The sequence below is a fragment of the Hevea brasiliensis genome, chromosome 11 (genome assembly GCF_030052815.1).
Source record: "Hevea brasiliensis isolate MT/VB/25A 57/8 chromosome 11, ASM3005281v1, whole genome shotgun sequence".
NCBI lineage: Eukaryota > Viridiplantae > Streptophyta > Magnoliopsida > Malpighiales > Euphorbiaceae > Hevea > Hevea brasiliensis.
This window is the reverse complement of record NC_079503.1, coordinates 26,486,472-26,513,931: the sequence shown is the minus strand read 5'-3', so window position 1 is coordinate 26,513,931 and position 27,460 is coordinate 26,486,472. Positions and strand designations below refer to the sequence as shown.

The 27,460-nt window shown below is 33.2% G+C and overlaps 1 protein-coding gene across 2 annotated transcripts; it reads left to right on the top strand.

Moving 5' to 3' along the window:
* Positions 1-1,295: 1,295 nt before the first annotated feature.
* On the top strand, positions 1,296-24,885 carry LOC110667371 (exocyst complex component EXO84C). 2 transcript variants are annotated; one of them, XM_021828181.2, is made up of 8 exons: positions 1,296-1,484; positions 1,582-1,758; positions 4,488-4,582; positions 5,026-6,070; positions 6,482-6,994; positions 7,398-7,586; positions 24,193-24,329; positions 24,433-24,885. In XM_021828181.2, the coding sequence occupies exons 2-8, from the start codon at positions 1,663-1,665 to the stop codon at positions 24,677-24,679; spliced, it is 2,322 nt and encodes a 773-aa protein (XP_021683873.1). In that variant the 5' UTR covers positions 1,296-1,484; positions 1,582-1,662; the 3' UTR covers positions 24,680-24,885. The 2 variants fall into 2 exon arrangements, with proteins under 2 accessions (XP_021683873.1, XP_021683872.1); XM_021828180.2 differs by having other exon boundaries at positions 1,296-1,758.
* The last annotated feature ends 2,575 nt before the right edge of the window (positions 24,886-27,460 follow it).

Here is a 27,460-nt window from a genome sequence, read left to right as displayed (position 1 = left end):
TAACTTTGATAACGACCCCCAGTTTGGATCATTACAATTAAATTGTTTTATCATGTTCTATGCATGATCATGTATCATGGGAGTTGCATGATTTATTTTGATTATAATAATATGTTAATAGTGCATGTCACGAAAGTATTGCATTATTAGTTGTATTGTGCTGGTAGTTCATGAATGACATATTGATTCCATTAAGAAAAGAAAAGGTAAATGGAATGTCATATATGCACATGAGCTCACTTATGATATATAGGGATGTGCAAACGGTCGGTTCGGTTCCGAACCGAACCGAACCGATAAAACCGAAAATCAAAAATAAAAAATTTTAAAAATTGAACCGAACCGATTGATAAGAGAAAATCGAACCGAATCGAACTGATAAATATCGGTTCGGTTCGGTTTTAAACCGATCAAACCAAAATTTATAAAATTTCATATTTTTAACATTAAATCTAAATAATAAAAACATAAAAACAAAAAAAATTAGAAATCAAAACTCAAAAATCTTAACGTTCGGTTCGGTTTTCTTTGATTTTGGTTCGGTTCGATTCAATTTGGTTCGATTTTTTTTATTTCCTATATATATTAATAATTTCGGTTCCGTTCGATTTTTTTGATTTTTTTATAAAAATAACCGAACGGAACCGATTAATCAGAAATTATCAAAATTATAAACCGAACTGAACCGATTAAATTTTAAAATCGAATCGATTGAACCGAATTAATCGGTTCGGTTTGATTTTTCGGTTTAAACTGAAAACTGCACACCCCTAATAATATGGGATATTCGAGTAAAATAATTATATGTATTTACCTCATTCATTTGATATGATATGATAAGAGTAAGTAGCTCTTATAATGGGCAAACACATTAAACATATATTTATGGTATAATGTAGTAGGAGAACTATTGATTACATAAATTACTTGAGGTGACTTATTTACATTATATAGGTGTAACTGCTGCATTATACGTGTTACTTGATGTAGCATGAGAATGCTATGTTGTGTATTGATTTGTAGCATAAAAAAATAAACATAAAAAAGTTAAAATGAAAATATTATTTTTTTTTTTCGGTGGACAAAGAAAATATTATATTTAAAGTAAACACAATTTAAAGTAAACACTGTCATGTAAAATTTTGAGACTGTTGTTTTTCAAAGTTTTTCGCTTGTTCAATAAAAAAATCGATTATATTAAAAATTACTTTACTTTTACCGGTTAAGCAACCAGCTCATACAATGCTGTGCAGCCTCAAAATCCCAAGTTTTGAAAGCACCATTAAAATTTTTAATGACTTAAATTTATTTAAATTAAAAGAAAAGAAAAAGTAAAATTCAGGCCAAATCAGACTGGTAATTTTGATCAGATCCAGGTCACGGAACCCTACCCTCTCTAGCTCCTGTCCGATTCAAGATCCAAACCGTACCGGGGCCATTCCTAGGTGCAGCAATAGTAACCGAAGTACACAAGTTTCGAAGTGGTAAAGCTACATTTCACATGCTTCCTTCCTCCATGCTCACCCACATCAGTCTCCTCTCTGTCTGCAATTTGAAATCTTTCTGTCTCTCTCTATACAGAGTATATTCTTTATACCAAAATTTAAGCGATTGAAAACTTCAAGAGAAAACTTGTAAATACTATTGACAAAAGAGTGAGAAATGGAGAGCAGCGAAGAAGATGATGACTTCCCGTCAATAGAAAGCATTACACCTCAGTCCAAGATCGATTCCCTCTATCAATCACACACTGAAAAGGTTACTTTTTTTTAATAATTTCTTTTTGTCAGCCCTACTTCAATCATTTCCTGGGCAGCTATATGCTTTGATGCTGAAATAGTTCAATCTGAACCCCATTTTTTAAAATTTTTTTATATATATTTTTTATTTGTGAGCATAATGCGTGAATATCATGATCTGGGTTTTCTCCATTTCAAGTTTAATTTATATAAATGGTTGCTTTTGCTATCTGGGTTCCTCTATCTTAAGCTCTTACTATACAGAATAGGAATTACTATGTGTTTGCTGGTCCCTTGTATGTTTTTAATTTCAGTCCGTCTGGATTTTCTTCTTCTTAGCAAGAGTAGTGCAGAAGGGCATAAGCTTTTTTATTGTTTGAGAAAACGTTTTGATTTTATACCTTGAAATATTCTAGTCTTTTTGGATCATAGTTGCGGTGACATTTAATAGTAGCTTTATGCTCGATATTCAATGTATAGAATGAGTTGTTTTTCCATCAGGTTTTCTTCCATTATAACCTTGCAGAAAGTTTATTTCTTGCATTGTGTTGGACAGATTTAAAATGTATTTATGCGACTTGGTCTAGAGTCTTTTGTTCTTTTACTTCCCTATTTCTCCTTCACCCACCTTCCTTCCTTTGAGGGTAGCATTGTATCTATCTGAACCATCCCTATCCATCTTGATTGCTCATGTAGGCTGTTTACAATTAAATTTACACAGTTTTCAGTTCATTCTGTGAATGTAAGATTTATGGGAAGATAGCCTATGCACATCTCCTTTCCAGAAGAAAAAAAAAGGAAAAGCTTAATAGGAAGCATTATGCTACTGATGATTTTGTCTTTTTTAGAGAAATATGTAAAGTTGTTGCCTTTAAATGCTTTATGGAAAGATAGAACCCTTTCTTCTTTAAAGAAAATAAGAAAAAGGCTGATAAATTTGCAATATAAAGTCAAGTCAATTGATGAAATTATGTGAAATTGTTCCTGCTAGAGTTAAAGATCTAAAATTGCGAAAACACACAAGGGATTAAGGCTTAATAGTTAATATAATGTTTGGGTCTCATCACCCATAAGTTTAGGCTTTTGGTTTGGATTTAGTGTTTCTCAAATGGTATTAGAGCCGGCTGTACACCCTAATATCCACATGCCCTCATGTTCCACCATGTCTGTCACCATATGTTAGTAGGGCTAGGGTCTGACATGTATGTCAGTGCAGTCCAATTTTGCCCTCATATTTTGCCATATCAGCAATCTGGTTGTGCTACGCCCGAAGAGGGTCTGGAAAGTCAAGAGGGAGTGTTAAGAGTTAAAGATCCCATAGAGATTAAGGCTTAATATAATGTTTGGGCTTCACCACCCATAAGGTTTTGAGTTGGATTCAGTTTTTCTCACAGTTTCATTTATTGTATTCTTGTTTCAAAGTTTCTTCTCCTCTTCAATGTTGTGACTGGAATTGAAGTTTGTTTTGAAAGAATGTACAGATGTTTGTGCATTTATCTAATTGATCTACATTTTGTTAGATCTAGTGATCTGTCCTCTATCTCTAATGAGCTATTTATCTTCTTTGAATTTGGATGCCCTTTGTCAAAAGGTTGCAAGAGATTCATATTTAGCCTTTCTGTTTGTTTAGAGGAAAATAAGTTATATTTGAAAAATATATATGTTTTGGAAATCACTTTTTGCCATTTGGAGTGTATTGGAAAATAATTTTCTTTAATTACAGAAGATTCTAATAGTGTTTGGACATGTATGAATCCTATATTTTTCTATTTGTAGTTAAATGCTAAACAAAATTACATTAAAAAATGATAAATTGTTGTGGTTGCCGGTCACTGGGTGTTGGAAAATAGAATAGTGGGTATTTGTTTATTTGGCTCCCTTCTAGGTTCCTTTTCTTATTTTGAGTTCTTGGAAGTCTGAAAAATAACTTTCCATTTTGGAAATTGGAAGTCAGAAAAGTTGAATAATTTTTCCCATGTGCCTTAAACACAAGAAATTGCTTAAATTGTTTTTTGGGAAAATATTCTTCGCAAAAAAAATGGAGCATTATTATTATTATTATTATTATTATTATTATTATTATTATTATTCCTAAGCTGTCATTGTTGAAGTTTGTGGTTTCACAAATTTGAGTTTTATCAATGGGCAAAACTAGTCTTCAATGATTGTTCTTGTTGGCTTCATTTGATATTTTGTAAATTAATTGTTCTTAATTTAGGTCTACCTCCCAATAAAAAGTTTACAATTTTTGCTTTTGATTTTTCATTTATATGATTTTCCTTTTGCTATTTGATTTTTGCTACTTTTAAGCTTAATCCATTGGGAAAAAAAAAAATTCTCTCCATCATCGGCCTTCATTTTCCATTCCCCTTATGATTCCATAATTGGTTGTCCAAATGATTAGGTTCAACTTATAGGAACCATAGTCTTTTTTGGGTATTACGGTCTCATTTTATGTGGAAGTTCTACATATAATAGGCACTAATATGCAATTGGCATTGGATTTTTCATAAGTTGGCAAACCATGTAGCAGAGAAAAATGCAAGAATAGAAATAAAGTAATGGGTACTACTGCAGGGCAAGTGCTTGACATCGATATGATTGCATAAAATGTACAGGAAGTATATAGTGATTTAGGCTTATGTTTCAAATTTATGCTGAATGACCCCTTTATGCTATTTATTTGTGTCGCCTATAAACTTTTAATGTGTTATTTTTCTTTTTAGCTAAGCAAGTTCACTGTTGCAGGGAATTAGAAAACTTTGTTGTGAGCTATTGGATTTGAAGGATGCAGTGGAAAATCTATGTGGCAACATGCAATCAAAATATTTGGCTTTCTTGAGGTAAGAAATGTTGTGGGCTGTAGTTGTTGAAGTGTGTCATTAGTTATAAACTGCTTATGCAAATTTTGACATTGTTTTTTACTGGCATGAGAGTTTTTTCCAGGTGGATATCTATTTCCAATCGAGTAATGTTCTATTGTTAGTTACATTGATATAACTTCCAATTAGTTATTATAGTGACATATGGGGAAGTAACAAACATCATGCTCTAAGATCTTTCCTAGGTCTGCTGTTTCTGAGAAATGAAGAAGCTCTGTATCTTTCCAATTTCATTTGTAGGTTTTTGGCATGGCCCTACTGGTCCTCCCTAAATCCGTCAATGGTTCTGTGTATAGTTAATTTTGCTTTGGTCCAAATGTAATTTGCTTTGAATTTTTTTAAAAAAAATTTCTTGTCATTATCTGTCACTTTTATGTCTTATGGAATTTATTATGTGTTTATAGAATGTCTGAAGAAGTAGTTGAAATGGAGCATGAGCTAGTTGAGCTACAAAAGCATATATCCACACAAGGGATTCTTGTGCAGGATTTGATGACTGGGGTTTGTCACGACCTGGAGGAATGGAACCTTGCTAATGAGGAAGTTGATGGTTCTCTGCAAGCTTCTGAAATCAATGAACTTCAAACTCCTTTGCCTAGTGGTTCAGATGATCCCAAGGCAATATTCTTGGAGAATATTGATATCCTCTTGTCAGAGCATAAAGTAGAAGATGCAATAGAAGCTTTGGATGCTGAAGAGAGAAACAATCCAGAGCTGAAGGGCTCAGGAGATGCTACATCAACTGAAGCATCCTCATACAAATTGGCCTTTGTGAAGAGAAAATCAATTCTTGAGGATCAGCTAATTGAGATCACTGAACGGCCTTCAGTTGGTATTTTGGAAATAGAGAAAGCCTTATCTGGTTTAATCAAGTTTGGGAAGGGCCCTTTGGCACATCAGCTACTTCTAAAATCATATGGGTCCCGCCTAGAAAAGAGTATTGAGGTTTTGCTTCCTTCATGTTCTGTGTGTCCAAAAACATTTCCAGTGACACTCTCTAGGCTTGTGTTTTCAAAAATTTCATTGACAACAAAAAAATCTGGTTCCATATTTGGGGATGATCCTTTGTATACCAATAGAGTTGTTCAATGGGCAGAGTGGGAGATTGAATATTTTGTACGGTTGGTGAAGGAGAATGCACCTCCTTCGGAGACAGTTTCTGCATTAGGTGCAGCTAGCAATTGTATTCAGGCTAGTCTTAACTACTGCTTAATGTTGGAATCACAGGGTCTGAAACTGTCAAAGTTGCTTTTGGTACTCATACGGCCATATATTGAAGAAGTGTTAGAGTTGAACTTTCGGAGAGCCAGAAGGGTAATTCTTGACATGTCAGAAACCGACGACAGCTTGCTGTTGTCCCTGCATTCAGGTTCTCCGTTATCTGTGTTTGCAACAACGACAGATAATGTTCTTGTTGATAGTGGAATGAGATTTATGGACGTTATTGAAGTGAGTTGTCACTCTTTCATCTTGTTGAAATGGAAAAACTACTATCTTTGTGTTCAAATCACCATAATCACACACTTTGATCATTTATTTGACTTGTGCGGAAAGAATCTCCTGTAAGATAAAAAAAGCAGTATGGTTTGCCTTTAGGCCATTTGCTTCTGCATGGACCATGGCGGAAACATGCATGCTTTAATCTTGACAAAATCAATATGTACTCATGTGTCCTTTAATCATGTGTGAAGTGTGTGTGTATCTGAACACATGCACAACTGCACATATGTGCATGGATTATAATTTTTTGCTGTAGAATGTCTTTGGTTAAAAGTTCTCTGTTTATTTGCAATTTTGTAGTACATGATGATCACTGTAATCAATTCCTAGTGTAATTGTGGAATCGAATAACTTTTACAGGATATATTGGCGCAGCTAACTCCCTCAGCCATTTTGCATTTTGGAGGAAATGTATTAACTAGAATCTCACAGCTGTTTGATAAGTACATGGAAGCATTGATTAAATCTCTCCCAGGCCCTTCTGATGATGACAATCTTACAGAGCTGAAGGAAGTCATGCACTTTAGAGTTGAAACAGATTCTGAACAGCTTGCCCTTTTAGGGATGGCATTTACTATTCTGGATGAATTATTACCATTTGCTGTAACAAAAGTTTGGAATCTGAAGAATCAAAACAATGAACTAGCAAGTGAAAATGTTGTTCCTAGTACAGGTGTTACAGCAGAATTGAAGGATTGGAAGCGTCATCTTCAGCATTCATTTGACAAGCTTAGAGATCACTTCTGTCGGCAATACGTTTTGAGTTTCATTTATTCAAGAGAAGGAAAAACACGATTAAATGCACAAATTTATTTAAATGGGGATCGGGAAGATTTATTGTGGGATGAGCCTCTGCCTTCATTGCCATTTCAGGTTATCCTTCTTTCCCTCTTACTGAATTTTTCTTCCATGGACTTTATATGCTGTGCGGCCAATCGGATGTGCCTGGGGTTTCCATTTAGCATATATTTTAAACTATCCGCCATTCCTTTTCTATGGTTGTGTTCATATTGATTTTAATCTATCTGCATTGCTGCTTTTAGGGCATGAGTTGTTTAGGCTCTTGTTGTTTATTGAGTTATCTTCTTTAGTTGTATCAGATAGTGTATTAACATTTTCATTGGAAGTTTTATTCTGAATGCTATTAACCTAAAATATGGTTTGGATTTTGAACGTCACTGCTTCTCTTTCTTTCAGCCGACATGTAGTTAGATATAGTTTCGCTTTTTCACCATTATTCTCTTGGTAACAATGAAAAGATCTTGTGTTGTTGCAGTCATTATTTGCAAAACTTCAGCAATTAGCAACTGTTGCGGGGGATGTGTTGCTTGGGAAAGAGAAAATACAGAAAATTCTGCTTGCTAGATTAACTGAAACTGTTGTAATGTGGTTGTCTGATGAACAAGAATTCTGGGGAGTGTTTGAGGATGAAACAATTCCACTTAAGCCACTTGGGTTGCAGCAGGTACTTATTTTCTCTCAAGTTGTTTTTAAATTTTATGTGTTCTTTTCTCTATAAAAAAAATTTTGGAAGTTAATCCTTTTCATGAATTAAAACTTTTGTGTTGGATGTGGAACATGAACCTCCATCTAAGTTTTTGTCCCCCTAAAATGTGAATTTCTGTGTGTTACCTTTCTTTTTTTTAATTTATTTTTTCTTCTTGGCCTTTTGTAAGTAAATTTTAATAAGAATTGTGAGATATGTGGAGTAGAAAAATGGCATTGGTCCATTGGCACTGATTGATGACCAAGGAAATTGGTCGTATATTTGTAGATTTGTGGGGTCTGATCTAATTTTCATGGAAGATATCATGTGGAGGCAAAAGTCTATCTTGCTTTAAAAGAAAGGCTAAGGGGGATAAGAATGCTAGATTGTTATGTAGAATAGTTTACTTTTTTGAGTAGGTTTGAGATTGGAGGGGCTTTTTTGATAAAAGGGGGATGAAATTTGCTACTTAGAGTCAACAGAGTGAAAGAAAACTTTACCACAAGGTATGCATTTTTAGAGCATTGGTAGTGAAGTCACTTGTTGGCTGGAGCTCCCATTCAAGTAGCGAATTCTCAAAGCTTTAAAGTAGTATAATGGGTATGGGGATGCTTTGGTTTGATTTTGAATGAATTTTGAAGATGAATATAGGATTGTTTGAGATATGGATTTTATGTGAAACAGTTGGAGTTATTTTCTAGGTGTTTTAAAGGTTGTATGATATGAAACCTAATGCGATTTAAATAACATTAACAAGTGCACTCATTGTGTTCAAGTAATATAATGATGAGAAAGAGTGTCGTCCCACGAAATCATTATTTGTAATTAAGCTAATACTACCCTAATTTTATTTGAGAAATCAATAGTTGAAGTTAAATAAAATAAAACTGATAATAAAATAAAAATAAATAATTAAACTAATTGAAGAAAACTAATTAAAGAAACTTCTTATAATCAAAAAGTGTTAGGGTAGTGATTTAACTTTAACATATGTATGGAATTTCAATCCAATGCAAGTTCTATGTCATGAAATGGTAGGATTTATTATAGCCAATTGTCATTCTTCAGGTTGAAGATTCATCTAATCAAAGGTCTCTATCATGGTAGTCAATAATTTAGATGCATAGAGTACTGTAATCCCTTACTGTTAATTCGCCTTATTCGGTTGTGAATTAAATAGACCACACACTGTTTTTAGGGTCCCTATTCTAATTGCCTAGTCCTAATGTGATATGCAATATTCTCTCTAAAAATCAATTATACATTCAGTTGATCAAGAAATCCTAGCTTCTGTTCGAATATCACTAGAATCATCAATAAACCAAGAAACATAAAGCATTAAACCCAATATTGCATAATCTTCTGAAATAAAAATCATAGCATTAAAATTAAAATTAAAATTAAAATATTCTCAACATAGTTTTAGGATCTATCCTCCCCTGCCAAAGGTTCTACTCTATCATAAAATGGAAAAACACAAGAAAAGAACAAAATACATCATGAAACTCAAAGAGAAAAAGAAGGTTCAAACTCTAAAGGTTTTCAGTGCAAAAAATCTTTTCTATTGCTCCATGATGTGTGGCTAGGGTTCTCCCTTTCCTTCTTGTTTGATCTCTAGCGTACTTCTTATCAATTTTTTTTTTTTTTTTATATTTTTAATATGTTGGAATCTTGCTTTTCTTTTCCTAAATAGACTTCCTTTTTCAGTAGAAGTCTCTTACTTTCAGTGAAGGATAGATATCTTGATTAAACAAGGAAACTACTTCAAAATCATCTTGTCACATGGGTGTGCCCATGTTTGCCCATGGGTTTGCCAGTGTTTGACTCCCAACTCAACACAACAGACCCCACGCCAATTCCACTTGCTCTTCCCTTTATCTCAGTAGATTTTCCACGATTCTGAGCTCACAATAGGATTCTTTATTAACCAAATCAAGAAGCCAAACTAAATATCCCAATAAAAACAAAAAATTACGCACAATTACAAATAAAACACTAAAAGCAACTTAATTAACTAAATAAAACATGCAATGACTAACTAAAATCAACCTAAAATTGCAAACAAAATACTCACAAAATTTTGACAAATCAAACCCCCTTTTTGATAAAATCAATATATATATGTATATTAAAGGTAAAGCGAACAAATAAGCGCACAAAATCATGCCATGTATTTAAGAAAGTAACTTAAAATACTGCCATTTGTCATTTTCTTAGTCAAGTTGTCATCAACATCTATTGACATATATGCCACTATTTAAACTGGTTTAATTTAAAAATATAAAATATTTAGAATTTAAATAGTATAAAATATTTAGATTTTCATTTTAACTAACTTATCTTCTTTTAATTATTTGTTATAAAAAATATTTGAAATTGAAAAAATAAAAAATATCAGATGGTTCGTTTATCTAATCATTCAAAAAATATTTTATTAAATTTAATTATTAGTATTAGATAATATTTAACTTAATAATTTTATTTATTAATTATTGGTATTAGATTAAAAAACATAATTGTCCAAACAAATAAGTTAATAAAAGTTTCCATGGGAATGTCCATTTTCGTTATGTCCCTTATCATTTAATGACAAATCAATTATACTAATGTTCAAAATTTTAATAAAATTTAATTTGTATTTAACATAATTAATTGAAAATTTTAATATTAATAACATTTTAGTATGATTTTAATAATATAAAATATAAAAATAAATATTAAAATATATTGTTAAAATAAAATAAAAAATAATTCGCGCAATGCGCGAACAATATGACTATTTGTATATTAAATTCAGGATGAAACGAGTTTAGGCTAGTTTAAAACTAAAGAAGAGTATAATATATTATATTGCAACTATGAAACAAACTTTTTTGACAATAAATTTTATGAAAATAAAATTGCACAATTGCATGTTTGATTAATTAATAAATGATTGTTTAATTTCTTATATATAGAGATGTATTTAATAGTGTTAATAATATTGTAATTCTTGATAGTTTTTAAGGTATTAGTTCTAGTTAAGTCCAATTGTAAGATATTAATATCACATTTTTGAAATTTTTTTGGTAATGTTTTATTATTTATTTTTTATATGCTAATGTTAGGGTTTTAGAAACCTTAACAGAGAATAGAAGTATAAATGATAATAGAAGAGAAATAGGGTACAATGGAAGAGAATTGGTAGAAGAGAAATAGAAAGAGAATAGAGAATGCTCTTTCTTGATAATTCTGAAATGAATTATAAGACTACATCTCTAAGTTGTATAGCAGAGTTAGTAACTGCTTGCAACTAACTATGGCTATTGTCAGTAGCTTCTATAATAGCCTAATCGTCTCTAACAACCTACCTCCTGACTCTTCTTTATTCTATTCACAGTAGTTAGCTCAATTATTATTACTTGCACACTTGCCATCTTATCTTGCACGTACCACCTCACCTTTCACTAATCATTTACACATTTACCCTCTTCTTTCGCTATTTCCTTCTCTGATATGTGAGAATACACTTCCTCCTAGTAGCACTTTCTTGTCCCCATGAATGTGCAAAATTTGGAAATTGCACCACAATGAAAGGCCGATATTCTCGAGTAGTATCCTCCTTTGGCAAGTTCACCTCCTTAATAAGCCCTCGTAAAACATGTAGCTGATCGCTTGTGATTATTCTTGTTTCCAATATCTGCTTAAGTGCCACCAACATAATGTCTTCATCCATCACAGGTAGCTCCATCACATGAATGGTGTTATCCCTAAGCTTCTTCAATATAGATACATGGAAAACAAGATGAATGGAGGAAGAGGGTGGTAGCTCCAACTTATAAGCCACTTTCCTTACCCTTGTAATGGTCTGAAATGGCTGTAGTACTTGGTAGATAGCTTCAATGTTTGCCCTATTGCTAATGAAGTTTTCTTATAAGGCTGTGGCTTCAAATAAACCCAATCACCCATTGAAAATTCTCTTTCAGTGATTCTCTTATTTGCTTGTTGCTTCATCTTATTTTGAGCCACTTGCAAATTTTCCTTAGGGATCTTAATGAGTTGCTGTCTCTCTTTTAAAAGGTATCCAATAGATACTACTAATGGAAACCCATGTGGAATTACAGGCATAAATCATAGAGAATAACCATAAAGTGCGTCAAAAGATGGCACCATGATAGGAAGAGTTACACCACCACTTTGCTAGAGAAATCCACTTGGACCAAGAAGAGGGTTGCAAATGTGCCATGCACCTAAGGTAGCCTTCCAAACTCTAATTCAACCAAATCTGCCATGCACCTAAGTTAGCCTTTCAAACTCTGATTCAACCTCTAAGTTTGCCCATCTAACTGAAGATGATAGGCTATACTAAAAGCTAATGTTGTGCCCTACTCTTGAAGAGATCTTGCCAAAATAAACTAGTGGAGATCTTGTCCTTATGTGAGACAATAGTCTATGGTACTCCATGAAGCTTGAAAGCATTATCTAACAAAATTATGGCAATAGAAGAGGTTGAGCAAGGATGATTAAGTGATAGGAAATGCCCATACTTGGTACATCCAAACTACTGCCATTATGTCATCTTTGCCTTTAGATTTAGGCAAATGCTCAATGAAACCCATTGAGATATGTTGCCAAGCTTGAGTGGGAATTGGAAGAGCTAAAGCAATCCAGGAGAGGCATAATGTTCTGTATTACACTTAGTACAAGTGTCACAATTCTTAATCTATACCATTATATCCCTTAGCATTTAGGCTAGTAAAAGTGTATTTTAAGTCTCATGAGTGGCATGTACTCTTGAATGCCCTCCCAACATTGTATTGTGGTACAACTCTAATAACTACTTTTTGAGAAAAGTGGCAACATGATGTACCACATCATGGGGCAAAATTTTCATCAAAGCTAGAACCATGAAACATGTTGATTGCAAGCTTGTAAAATGGAAAGACCGTGGTGCTATTGTTTCAAATTGCAGTCACGTTTGTGTTGCTGGTAACAGAAATAGGCCCGTAATGTAACGATAATGGCTGGATGCTACGCAAATTTTTTGAAAACTTTGCAAGTTTCATAAAATAACAATATATTTTGTAGATATAAGTAAAACTAAGATACACAACTATATAATAAGCACACATAAATCTAATAAAGACATTAAATTTATCATGTTTAGACATCATTAGTATTAAACAATTTATAACTAGAATAGAGATATTTAATGATGTTCTTAGTTTAGCAAACAATAAGGGAGAAATTTTGTAGAAGAAAGGAGAAATTTGGGTGAAAATTTGAGAGAATATGAAAGGTATTACAACTATAGAAGAGGGAATACGCAAACAAAGAAAAGAGAAGCAAAATAACATTATTTTTATGTGATTGCAGTAGAAGAATAATTAAAGCAACGGCCATTACCGTTACGTAACAATTGTAACGGGTATTATAGTTACATAACAGTTAATATGGTCGTTACACCTGCAACTCCAGATTTGCCTGTAAATAATGGTGTATCGTGTAACAGGCCCTTACAAAACTTATAAATAATGGCTGTTACATTATGTAACGGTCGTTATTTGAAGCTGTAGAAAGAGATGATTCTCCTTAATTTCAATTAATCTATACATGGGTATATATATAAAATTGATTCCTATAAATGTTTTATTAATTAGGAAGAAATCCTAAATAAGAAATCCTAAATAGGAATACAGAATACAGAGTATACAGAGAAATAATATAATGATTGACTTTCCATAACATTCCCCTTCAAGTTGGAGCATAGATGTTAATCATGTTACAAATGTATTCAATCCTAGCTCCATTCAGAGCTTTTGTGAAAATATCTCTTAACTGCTCTCCAGTTTTGATGTGTCTTGTTGAGATGATCTGTTGTTGAATCTTTTCACGAACAAAGTGATAATCAATCTCAATATGTTGGGTTTGCTTATGAAACACCATATTAGAAGCAATATGGAGAGCAGCTTGATTATCATACCACAATTTCGCAGGCAGAGAGGTCTTAAAACCTGTCTCATCTAGTAATTGAAGTATCCACATTACCTCGCTCTGTATTCGGATTCAACACTAGATCGAGAAACTACACTCTGCTTCTTGCTTTTCCAAGACACCAAATTTCCTCCAACAAAAATGTAATATCCAGTAGTTGACCTCCTGTCAATCTTAGATCCAGCCCAGTCGGCATCTGAAAAACATTCAACATTCAAATGCCTATGATTACCATATAACAAACCTCTTCCTGGAGCGCCCTTCAAATAACACAAGATTTGTCTCAAGGCTTCCCAATGAGCAACAGTTGGGGAAGACATAAACTGACTTACCACACTAACGGCATAAGCAATGTCAGGATAAGTGATTGTGAGGTAGTTCAATTTTCCTATCAATCTCCTGTATCTCTCTGGATCTTCAAACAACTCACTATCCCTTGCTAACAGTTGTAAATTTGGAGTCATTGGTGCACTACAAGGCTTAGTACCTAATTTTTCTGTCTTTGTCAATAAATTGAGGACATATTTTCTTTGAGACAAGAAAATACCCTTCTTACTTCTTATAACTTCAATACCCAAGAAATACTTTAACAATCCCAAGTTTTTGGTCTGAAATTGGGTTTGGAGGAAGGTTTTAAGGGATGAAATACCTGCAGAGTCACTCCCAGTGATGACAATGTCATCCACATAGACTACCAGGAGAATTAGACTAGCTTCAGATTGCTTATAAAATGCTGATTGATCACACTTACTCTTTTGCATACCAAATTCCTGTACTGCTTCACTGAATCTCCCAAACCAGGCCCTAGGACTTTGTTTTAAGCCGTAAAGAGACTTTTGAAGCCTACAAACTTTACCCAACTCCCCCTGAGCAACAAATCCAAGTGGTTGCTCCATATACACCTCCTCCTGAAGATCACCATGAAGGAAAGCATTCTTGATATCTAATTGGTGCTGGAGCCAATCATATGTAGCTACTAAAGAGATAAACAAGCGGACCGAAGTAAGTTTAGCAACAGGAGAAAAAGTATTAGAGTAATCAACCCCATATGTCTGAGCATATCCTTTTGCTACAAGGCGTGCTTTTAACCTAGTTATAGAACCATCAGGATTTACCTTTACTGTAAATACCCATTTGCAACCAATAACTTTCTTACCAGTGGGCAAAGGCAACATTTCCCATGTACCATTAGCATCTAAAGCCTCCATTTTCTCTTTCATAGCAGTACACTAGCCAGGATGAGACAGTGCCTCACCAACAGTGTTAGGGATAGGAACAGAGTCTAAAGAAGTAACAAAACACCGAGAACAAGAAGACAATTGATTATAAGAAACAAAAGAAGAGATAAGGTAAGTACATGAACGTTTACCTTTACGAAGAGTAATGGGTAAGTCTAGATCAGAATCATGATCAATATGAGGTACAGGATCTCCCAACGAAGTAGCTGGTGGAGGATCTGAGTCAGGAATCTCTAATCTCCTGGAATAAATATGAACAACGGGAGGTTGAGTAGGTCTAGAGACAGAAGGAATAGGCTGTGGGAGAGGACTAGACATTGGTTGGACAGTATATATTAAGAGATCATCCTCCTCCCCCTGACTCTCATACATAGATGATTGAGGAAAAAATAGAGTGGACTAAAAAAATGTGATATATGCAGAAACAAGATAACGATTAAGAGTAGGAGAGAAACAGCGGTATCCTTTTTACAGCCGGGAGTACCCAAGGAAGACACATTTGAGAGACTTTGGATTCAATTTAGTAACCTGTGGACGAATATCACGCACAAAACATGTACAACAAAAAATACAGGGTTCAACAGGGAATAAAGATTTTATAGGAAACAAAGCAGTATGAGGAATATCCCCATTAAGGACAGAAGATGGCATACGATTGATCAAAAAACATACCGTAGAAATTGTATCTGCGCAAAAGTGTTTAGGAACTTTCATCTGAAAAAGAAGAGCATGAATTACCTCAAAAAGATATCGATTTTTTCATTCGGTCACGCCATTTTGGGATGAGGTATCCATACAGGAAGACTGATGAAGAATGCCATTTTGTGTCGTATAAGACTAAAATTGTACTGAAAAGTATTCTTTGGCATTGTCACTTCTTAATATGCGCATAGAAATATTAAATTGAGTTTTGATTTTATTACAAAAGGCACAAAAGATAGAAAACAACTCAGAATGATTCTTCATTAAATATAACCATGTAACACGAGAGTAATCATCAACAAAAGTAATAAAATAATGAAATCCAGTTTTAGAAGTAACAGAACAAGGACCTCAAACATCAGAATGAACTAACTCAAAAGGAGATGAAGTCCGTTTATTGACTCTAGACACAGAAGGCAAATGATGATGTTTTGCAAACTGACACGACTCACATTTTAGTACTGATAAAGACTGAAACTGAGGACACAGCTTCTTCATGGTAGACAAAGAAGGATGGCCCAATTTACAATGAGCTTCAAGAGGTGTTAAGGCACTGGAGCAAATAAGCGACTGCGGTACATGATTTTTCAGAATGTAGAGACCACCTGACTTTACGTCCTCTACTAATAATCTGTTTCGTCGTAAGATCCTGAAACAAACACTGGTCAGGAAAAAAGGAAACAAAACAATTTAAGGTACGAGTAAGTTTACTAACAGAAAGTAGATTAAAAGAGAATTTTGGTAGACACAAAACAGATGACAAAGAAATTGATGAAGTCGGGTTCGCAGTTCCAGAACCAATGACACGAAGTAGAACCATCAGCTAAAGTAACAGTAGAGGAAGTGAGATTAGATTGAAAAGTAGATAGAAGACTAGAATTACCTGTAATGTGATTTGTCGCACCAGAATCAATAACCCATTTGGATGAGGAAGACACAAGGCATGTAGTGGATTTATCTGACACAACGATCGCAGTGATAGGGGAACTGGTAGGCTTTAAAGATGCCTGATACTGGGAAAACTGTGCAAAATCCTCTGCAGATACCAAAATAGTTTTCTCAGAGGAAGATACTGTAGAATCCTCTGCTGCCATATTTGCCATCTGTGATCACTGATTTTTCCTCTGAAGTTGTGGACAATTATACTTTGTATGGCCAGGCTCATGGCAATAATAACAAATGACTCTTCTTGAGTCCTGATTAGAACTAGCCTCTCCATTACGCTAATTACTTCTGTTGCTTGTAATTCTTCCTCTACTTCCTCTTCTATTACCCTGTTGTCCATTTGGATTATGGCTAATAAGAGCACTACTGGCTGGCTGTGAAGATTGGGTACTCTCTGTATGAAGGACCCGTGTGAACGTTTCATGCAAAGAGGAAATCTCAGAACTGGAGAGAATATGAGATTTAGCAGTCTTATACTCTGAAGAAAGGCCTGCAAGAAAACTCATAACAGCCAGTTGCTCCCGTTTGGCCTGTTGAACTTTCACATCAGGACTAAAAGGCAACAATGCATTAAGTTCCTCATATACCCATTTAAAATCCATAAAATAAGTCGTGAGAGACTTATTTTCTTTCTCAGCACCGTAGAATGCCTTACAAACATTATAAATATGAGAGATATTCCCTTTACCAGAATAAAGAAAATATAAGTAATCCATCAATTCCTTAGCAAATTCACAGTGATTAATTAAACTAATTATCTCACTGTGAATCGAGTTCCGAAACTGCAAAAACAACCGAGCATCCTCTCTTAGCCAAGTTTGTCGTGTATCATCCGTAGGTGGATCTTTAGTAAGGTGATCATCCTTATCAATGCTACGCAAATAGACCCTAACAGTCTTACTTCGCTCCAAGTAATTCGAACCATTAAGTTTGTGTTCCGTGATCTTAGTCATTATCGGAATCACATCATAAATAATTGTCTGCCATTTGTTGAGACAAAGAAAACCTGATCGAAATGCTAATCCAAAGTGCTTACAACAGTAAAATAACCCAAAATCACAAATCAAGCAAATACCGAAATAGGATCTGAGAGCCAAACCTCAGAAGTCCTTTAATGGTGTACTGGATCAGGCAACAGCACACAGTGGTGGAATGAGGGGGTTGAGGCGACGCCGGCGATGTTTATCGTAGTCGAAACGGCCTGTCGGCGACCAAGGTCTCTCCTGAGCTGGGTGGTGAGAACAAATAGTTACTCTAGATAGATGACCTGCTCTGATACCATGTAGAAAGAGATGATTTTCCTTAATTTCAATTAATCTATACATGGGTATATATATACAATTGATTCCTATAATTGTGTTCTACTAGTTAGGAAAAAATCCTAAATAGGAATACAAAATACAGAATATACAAAGAAATAATATAGTGATTGACTTTCCATAATAGAAGCCTTACCTGGTGCACTCATGAGTCATGGTATAGTAAGGGAACTAAGTCTATTTGGGGTCAAGAAGATCAAATCCAAATGGAGCTAACCAATGAGGTTTGTAATGGGCTAGAGTGTTGGGCTAGAGTGTCAAACCCAGAAATGTGGGATTGTTAGGGTCTTTTGTAGGGTGGAAAAGTCAAATCAAGTGCTGCAAGGTATTATAGTATGGTTGCGCTTGTTATTCTTCAAGGAATGCAAGGATTTTACTAAGTCAACACCATGCTATGTATGGAAGACCAAAAACGACGTCTAAGGCATGAAGAACTCCTATTTTGGGGGTGTGGTATGGATCCTTAATGGGTTGGGATTAGTTTTAATTGATCCTTATCCCTTTGAGACATTTTAGGCTTAAAACTTCTCTCTTCCTAAAAAGTAGGCTTAAAATTAGGGAAATCTTGTCCACCCTACATGGTGTGTGCAATATGATTGGTGGGGAGATTGACTTTTCTTAGTTTTTAGGTTATTCTATTATTTTATATTTATCCATTTTGAATTTATGTTTATCCTATTTTAAGGAGATGTAACATAAATAGGTTTATATTATGTTTTTCTAGTAGGATTTTATGTAACAAGTGTTTATATAAAGACATCTTTACGTGTAAGTCAATTCAATTTATTGAGTAATAAAATGCTGCTCTTTTTTTCTTATCACTTGCTTCAAGGGTGGCGAATTCTTGACTTCTCAATATTTGATTGTGGCATCTACCTTGGTTGATTAAACTTCTTTTGTGGCTTCTTGGACTTATTAAAAGGACTTCAATTATTACGCTTGCTAAATTTCTTTGTGGTGCGTTCAATTCACTTATCGAAGGAGTTTTACAATTTTTTTTCCCTGTTCTTACTTCTATTTTTCTTCTTTCTTAAATGATCTTCTTATTTCTTTATGTTCTTTGGGCATATCATAGCCGTTACAAACAATCTACTCTTGTAAAGAAGTAGACCATTTGAGTTGGTAGCCTGGATGAGCATCTTTGAGCGAAGAAAGTTGCTTAATTTAGTTAGTGGCTTTGTCATCTTGATTACGGCTAAGCATTCGGTTGGTTCGATTCAAAACCGAGCCAAATAAATTGAAAAATGAATTTCATATAAAAATGAAAAATGAACCAAACTATGTAAACGAGTGAACTGAATTAAATCAAAATAAATTGGTTCAATTCAATTAGAATATTTGGTTTTTCAAATTTCCATTCTTTCTTCTATGCTCAAATTTCTAGTTACAAAAATCATAACAAAAAAATTATAAATTGTTAATCACAAATTTACATAAACACATAATTCATAATAACAACCAAGAATTTCATTAACATAGAATTGATAAACAAATTTACATTTAACTTCAAATCACAATATTACAAATTTGCAACAAATGAATTAAAAAATAGAGGAAGAAAAAGAGAGGTTACTTTGTTGTGCTGTGTTTGCGATGTTGCAGTGTTGTGATTGCCGACTATGGCACTAAGGAGGCACATACAAAGCTAGGGGATTGATGAGGTAGGGTGGTAGTGGGCAGAGGAGAAGAAATGAACTTGGTTGGAACGATCTCGCTTTGGGAGCTCAACCTTGAGAGAATCAGTCTCCCTTTGGACAAATCCAATTCCCATTTGAGAGCCAAAGCTTGGCTAATAGTGACTTCCCATTTAGCAACAGAGGATAGAAGGAGAAGAGAAATGAAGGAGAAGAAATGGAGCATTGGAGAGCTAGGGCTGCAGCAGTAGAGGAGAAGAAATGAATAGATAGGGTTTGTGAATATGATAATAATTGTTATGGAAAGTCAATATGGATTTTATATATTCCTAATTAGTAGATTTTATATATTCATTTTTAGTATAGAATTTATATTTCTAATTAAATAGAGTAATTATAGTAGGATTTTTGTTCCTAATTAGGTAGAGTAGTTATGGAAGATTTGTATATAAATATGTAATCTTCTATTTATAGAAATAATTCAAATAAAGATGTAGCCTTTTGAATTATTTTCCTTCCCTTTCTTCTTTTTACTTCTAATTCTTAAATCTTAACATGGTAACGGAGCATTCAATTCATTAGGGTTTTAGTACTGTTCACGGGGGTACTGTTAAGGGGGGTACTGCTCGCATTTTCTAGTCATTAGTGTTATTTTAGGTATTGTTCACAAGAACGATTTTGAGGAGATTTTGGCCTTTTTGTATTGGCAACATTCTATCATACAAATTGCTGGTATCTAGATTACTCGACTTCGGAAAGTTTATTGTTATGACTACTTAGACTAAGATTTGGGTACCTTATGGTTATTTTGGTAACTATTTTGTTGACTATATTTCTATTGGGTATTGTGTTTTTGTATTTGGGCCTTGTAATCCTTGCCTATTTACTTCGCTTTTGGCTTTTGGACTTGCCTCATTTGATACTCCCTTGAAGTTTTTGTACTTGGGCCTTAGGAGCTATGGATACTGTTTCATTTTTTTTCTTCCTTGCCGGTGTTGCCTTTGGAGAGGAAAGTGCAACCCTGTGAGTTGTGTTGTGTTGGTGTTTCCTCACCGACCTCACCTTTAGAGAGGAAGTGCAATCTTATGAGTTACTTTGTGTTTTGGTGCTTTGTGTAAGTGTTTCTAAATCTGCCTTGTGAGCTGTTACGAGGCAGTTATTGGCTTCACTAAGAATCTCATTAAAAGCGAGTGTTGAAATTGATGAGATTCCATTTTAAAGGGGAGCGTTATGAAAAGTCAATATAGATTTTATATATTCCTAATTAATTAGAGTAATTATAGTAGGATTTATATTACTAATTAAGTAGAGTAGTTATAAGAGATTTGTATATAAATATGTAATCTTCAATTTTATAGAAGGCTTATTAATTTTTAGGCTATTCAAGATTGTAGCAAAAACTTTATTTTTATGTTTTATACCTGAAACTCAATTAGTTGTCATAATTGTAGCTAAAGGAATTGAATTTGAGATGTAAAGGTAATTACAACATGGTCTCGAAAGTTTTATTTAATTAACAAATTAGTCTATTGTTTTAAGGGTAAATTTCAATAACTATCCCTGAACTTATATGGTTGTAGCACTATAGTCCTTAAACTTTAAAACGTAACATAAAACCCCCTAAATTTTAAAATTTTGCACAGTAAAATCTCTCTAACTTTCAATTACTGATTTTTCAGTTGAAAACTGATGTGAACAGCTCCCACATGGCTTTTAGTCAACATTTCTCTCTTCTCTCTTATTCAAATTGTAAAATTATTCTCTGTACACCTGAAAAATCATTCTATTTATAGTGAGAAAAAGAATTCAATTTACACATAATTTAAGAAAGAAAAGAGAAATATTGATTAAGCTCTACGCTAGAACTGTTCAGGTCAGCGTCTAACTGAAAAACTGATAATTAGAGGTTAGAGGGATTTTACTGTGTAAAATTTGAAAGTTGAAGGGGTTTTATGTTATATTTTTAAGTTGAAGGACTATAATGTTATACTAAATAAGTTCAGAGACGGTTGTCAAAATTTATCCATTGTTTTAAACTTTATATTTAAACATTTTTTGTTTGTAATATAAAATATATTTATGATATGAAATATATTTTACATTCATTTTTAATTGAAAGTTTAAACTAAAAAGTTATTTTTATTGATTAAAATATATTTTAATATGATAAAAAATTCGAAAATTACATAATTTTTTTTTTCTAGTTGTCAATTATGTAAAATAATCACATTATAATAAAAGAACAATTTTTTACATAATTATAAAGTACATTGATTTAAACTATAGAATTTTTTTTCCAGTTATCAATTTATTGTCAAGTATATTAATCTTTTTAAACTAATTAACAATTAATATGATTTTAAAAAAATTAACTTCTATTTTTATTTATCAAATTACAATTTTTTTTTATGATTAATTGTATCGCCTATATTCGGTCTGTAACTTTAATGATTGTTTTATTATAATATAATTACTTTGTGTGATTGACAATAGGAAAAAAAAAATTTTACAGTGATTATTTTGTGATTACTTTATTATTATGTAATTTTTGAATTGTTTATTATATTAAAATATATTTTAATTAATAAAATTAAATTTTTTGTATAAAATTTCAATTAAAAATAAATATTTAATTTATTTTATATTATAAATATATTTTATATGATAAATAAAAAATATTTAAATGTAAAGTTTAAATCAATAGACTATTTTGTTAATCAAATAAAACTTCAAGGACTATATTATGATTTACTATTACTTTCTCAAATTCAATTAATCCCTTTGGTTACAATTATGACAACTAATTAAGTTTCGGCTATAAGATGCAAAAAAATAAAATTTTGGCTACAATCATGAAAAGCCTAAAAGTGTTGGACTTTTTTTTTATCCAATAGGCCTTTATAGAAATAATTAGAATAAAGATGTAGCCTTTTCGAGCTATTTTCCTTCTCTTCCCTTCCTTTTTCTTACAACATTTCCTAATTAAGTAGAGTACAACAACAACATATTCCTATTTAGTGTATGATTTATATTCCTAATTAAGTAGAGTAATTAGTAGGATTTATTTCTCTAATTAATTAGAGTAGTTATAGGAGATTTGTATATAAATATATAATCTTCTATTTTATTGAAATAATTAGAATAAAGATGTAGTCTTTTGAGTTATTTTCCTTCTCTTCCTTACTTTCCCTTTCTTCTTTCTACTTCTAATTCTTAAATCCAACAACAATGACAACAATAACAATTTCTTACGGATGGATGGTTAGGATTTAATGGTTAGTAGAAGTAAAAAAAAGAAAAAAAGAAAAAGTGAGGTAGGGCTCGAACTCTAGATTTGCAACCTTGTCAGGTATTGTGGAGAGAGCATTTGCCACTGTATTTTCCATCCCTTTCCATATAGAATTTTGTAAGCCCCAGCAATTTGGAAATTCCTTGTGGTTGTAGCTTTGTATGAAGCTTCTGTTCTAGCAGTATCTCATCAGTTTTTATGAAAAACTGACCTTGCTCCAAACAAGGTCCCCATTTGGAGACTGCAATTGTGATTGCAATCCTTCTCATAGACTGATAGTGCCTGGCTTCTTGGATCAAAGTCCATTGAGATATAAGCTATAGTAAAACAGCTCCCATTCCTCAATTGGTTGCTTCCGTCTCCACTACAAATTGCTTGGTCAAATCTGGTAAAGCAAGAACTGAAGCTTCTGCCATAGCCTTCCTGAGTGTGTCAAAAGCATGTTGAGCAGCTGTATTCCGTTGGAAGGAATCTTTCTTCAGTAAATCAGTCATAGGTTTACTGGTTATGCCATAATGCCTCGCAAACTTTTTGTAATACATAGGTCTTTGATTGAGGTAGGAGTTGGCCATCATAGCCTTCACCTCTTTGGGTCAGTAGCAACCACCTGGCGAGATAATATGTCCCAAATATTCAATCTCAGTCTGACCTAAAGAACATTTAGACTTCTTGGCATAGAGCTGCTGTTCCTGTAAGATTTTAGACGCCTCCTCAAATTCGGGTTTTTTTTTTTTTTCTTCCTAAATGCACCTAATGCTTTGGATTTTGTAAATTCACTATGGTTTTTATATCAAGTTGCTATGTTACCTCCCGTTGGTGCTGTTTCAATAGACATTTTATCTTTGTCCTGATCTTGAAAATGAATAAAAAACTAGTTATTTAACAAAAGAAAAAATTTAATAAGCAATTCAGAAAGAGGTGATTATTATCAAAACAAACATAAAAATACTGATTGTTAAATGATGAGCACAACACTGCTTCTGATTTCATAAAAGTAGAAGCAAATTAGTTGGAAACCTTAAAATTACTGACCATCCAACAAACATGGTATAGAAGACAAATAAGTGCTTTAAGGTGCTGGTTAAATATCAATTATTTCAATCATTGAGAAATCTATAACTTAATCCCATGAAGCTCCTTTGTTTTTGCAGAAATATTTTGTGCTTGTGTATGATTGAACTTGAAAAAATAGTGGTTTTTTTTTTTTTTTAACGTTCTGGGAGAGTTGAATTCAATTGTATGCCATGAAAATCGAGTTTGTTTCTGCAGTACACCATGTACATATTAGTGTAATCTTTCCGATTTAGTTTATAACTTAATTTGTGGGATGGTGGTCATAGTTAAGTTCATATACAGTACATTCATGATTTCATGGCACATTTTTCACTTGGCTGGAATATGGTCAAGTTGCTTGTTGTTTGTCTCTATCTTTGTGCTTGTGCCTGTGGAGTGTTGTTGACCAATTTTTTGACTTTGTTTTTGCAGTTAATTCTTGATATGCACTTCACTGTAGAAATTGCGCGTTTTGCGGGTTATCCATCTAGACACGTTCACCAGATTGCTTCAGCCATAATTGCTAGAGCAATCCGGACCTTTTCAGCTAGAGGCATAGACCCACAAAGGTACTGCCTACTGAGCGTTCAATTTTATTGAATATTTCTATTCCTGGCAATTTTTTCAGCTGGCAAATGAGTTTATTTTTTTTGTTCTGTGCTTCTTATGTAGTGCACTGCCTGAGGATGAATGGTTTGTTGAAACTGCGAAATCAGCCATCAACAAACTTCTTTTAGGAACATCTGGGTCAGAGGGATCTGAGATCGACGAGGACCATATTGTTCTGCATGGCGAGATTGTCTCAGATTCTGACGACACTGCTTCTTCCCTCTCAACAGTAGAATCCTTCGAATCTTTTGTTTCTGCAAGTATGGGTGAACTTGATAGCCCTGTATACTTAACGGATCCTGAGGGCTAATAGTTTAGAGCTTTAACTTAAAGGCATTCATGATAGTTATCTCTGGAGAAAGTAGCCTGAGATTTGTTCATGTTAGATTATTGATCCTTTCTGACCAAAATTTTGAATGTGCAGATTGGGGTCATGATGTTTAGGAGTATACAGAATTGTAGGAACTGTGAACTTTTTGGAAATAACTTCTAATAATTTACATAGTTTTCCTCAAATTTAACTTATCTTTTTTTTTTTTTTTTTTTTTTTTTTTTTTTTGGGTATGGCTCAATTTCCTGAAATTTAACTTTAGATACATATTTTGGTGTTTTTTCAAAGGTTAAATGGGAAAAATTTTTGGCTAAAACACTTTTAATTTATTAATAATTAAGATCTATTTTTTTTTCCAAAATAATAAAAAAATGAGAGTAATTTTTATAAATTGATCAATCAGTGTCAATTAAAAGGCATATTTATTTATCATTGCGTATCATTGATTTACACAAAAGACCATGGTTTGATGGATTTAATTGAAAATTAAATCAGTGATTAATTTGATTGAAACATAAATTCATTTATGAATTCACTATTTGATTAATCGATTAATTTGACCAAATGTAGAATATGCCAATTACCTCACTAAAGAATATTCAAGCATGATAAAATTGTTTTCACTTATAACACTTAAAAGTAGTTGCTATGTAATGTTTAATCCAAAAATATTATTTTGTTTAATCAATGTAAAATAGCCTCAAACAAAATTATAAAATGTCATCCCAACTAAAATAATAAAATGCTTAATTATATAAAAAATAAATAGAGGAAGTGTATTCCTAAATGAACGTAAACGAACTTCAAATTCGATACAAATGGTTAGCGTAGAGTTGACTTCACTCGTACATCTGGATCAAAAATTTAGGCATTAATTACTAGGGTTGTACTTGAATCGATTATTACTGTGTAATATTTCTATTATTGTTGTATTTGGAAATGAATGAGTCACGAGGATGAAAATCTATTATGGTTAATATTTGTTATTGCTACTCTGTAACATCCTAAAAATCTGAATGTCAAATGCAAGCATGATTGTTGAAATCTCTGAAGAATTTATTTTTGTTATTGGAACAAAATTTTGAGAAAACTTGCATTTTTCTTGTTTGATAACTCTGACATGGTGAAATAAAACCTATGTAATTAAACTCTACTAGCTAAATTTAATGTGAATAGTTAAGGGCTCTTTCTTAATTCATGCATTAAATTAAGGAAGCTAGTTTATCCTTAAAGATAAACCTAATATAAGTTGGAAAAGGAGTTCTCATCTCCATGTGCTTCATCCTAGGTGTGTGGCTTCTGATTGGCTGTGTAACACCCTCCCGATAACCACTCCGTACATCCTACTGTTCCGGTGACCGGTGTCGGTCCGGACAGCTAGAATGTCCCGAAAAATATTTAAACTAAAGTCAGGAACCATAATTAACTCAAATATTAATAAGAAAAATTTAGTAAAAATTTTAGAAATAAAATACAATCAAGTTAAACGAGCCGGTGCCCTAGCGATGGGTAACCAGAGGGAAGTTGCGGTTTTCGCAACGAGGAGCCCTAGACCCGGGGGAAAAATTATAAAATAATTTTTGGGACTCCAGAGAAGGGTTATTGAGGTTCCCATGGCATTAGAATGCCAAGAAAATACCTAGAAAATTTTTTCTATCGGTACAGACAATTTTGACCCGTTAAGCCAAACGGAGGGCATTTTGGTTATTTCACTTTCCGAGGTGAATTTTGGCCGACTTGTCCAGTTGATTAAATAATTAATATGACATAAAATATGAATAAACATTACTAGAAATCAAATTGAAAATGAGTAGTGGAGGAAAGGAAAGAAAATGAGGAAAAAAGCTTAATTATGGCATCATGGTGATGTCATTAAGGAAATTTGGACCAATCACAATTAAGCCATCCTTTGACAACAAATAAAAAGACTAAATGAAGACTAAATAACTAAAAATTTTAGCAGCCCCTCCTCATTCCCTTACCAGCCGAAACCCTAGGGTACCCCAAACCACCATTGACAACCTAATCAAAGCTCAATTCCCTCCTTTATTTCACTCTAAAACCCATAAGTCCCTTCATCAAAAATTAATCCCACACCTAGACAAAGCTTTTGGCAGCCAAGGAAAAGAAAGAAAGTGAAGTTGGGGCTTTGGAAATTCTACCCATTCAAGGTTAGTGCTACACTTTCATTCTCCTTCTTTTAAATCTTAGTTAGAACATCATTTTGAGCTAAGAAATTTTAAGAAATTGAAGTAAATTATATGTGTCATGGTACCTTCAATTTTCAGCAGCCCTATGAAAGTATGAGGTTGATAGTTTTAATAAATTTAGAGTGGCTAGAAATAATGGTTAAGGTATTAATATACATGGACATTAAACTAAGTATGCTAATTAAGGTTATGAGTAAATTGATTTGGATATTAGGGTTTGGAAAGGTGAAAATGTGACTTGGTTTATTAAACTGTTAAAGAACAATCTAATGGTCAATAAGTGACCATTTGAGGTATGTTGAACACAATTTGGACTGAAAAATGGTATGGCAAAGTCAAGGTATAAATCGCCTAGGACAGCAGCATAGGGACTGAAAATTCAGTCCCTTTGCACTGCCATAACTTGGGCTGTGTTAGTCCAATTGAAGTTTGGCCAATTGGACATGAAACTAGGCTTATAATGGCACATTTTTGCTGAAGAAACCATGCCCAAAAGACCAAAGCAAGAGGACCAAAACTTGGCCCCAATCCGGATACCCTGCAGCTGGTT

Bases quoted from the DNA above. Each gene is read 5' to 3' on its own strand.
- LOC110667371 (XM_021828181.2), top strand. From the start codon at position 1,663: ATGGAGAGCAGCGAAGAAGATGATGACTTCCCGTCAATAGAAAGCATT. The intron at 1,759-4,487 runs GTTACTTTTTTT...TCACTGTTGCAG, and splicing joins ATCAATCACACACTGAAAAG to GGAATTAGAAAACTTTGTTG. The intron at 4,583-5,025 runs GTAAGAAATGTT...ATGTGTTTATAG, and splicing joins AAATATTTGGCTTTCTTGAG to AATGTCTGAAGAAGTAGTTG.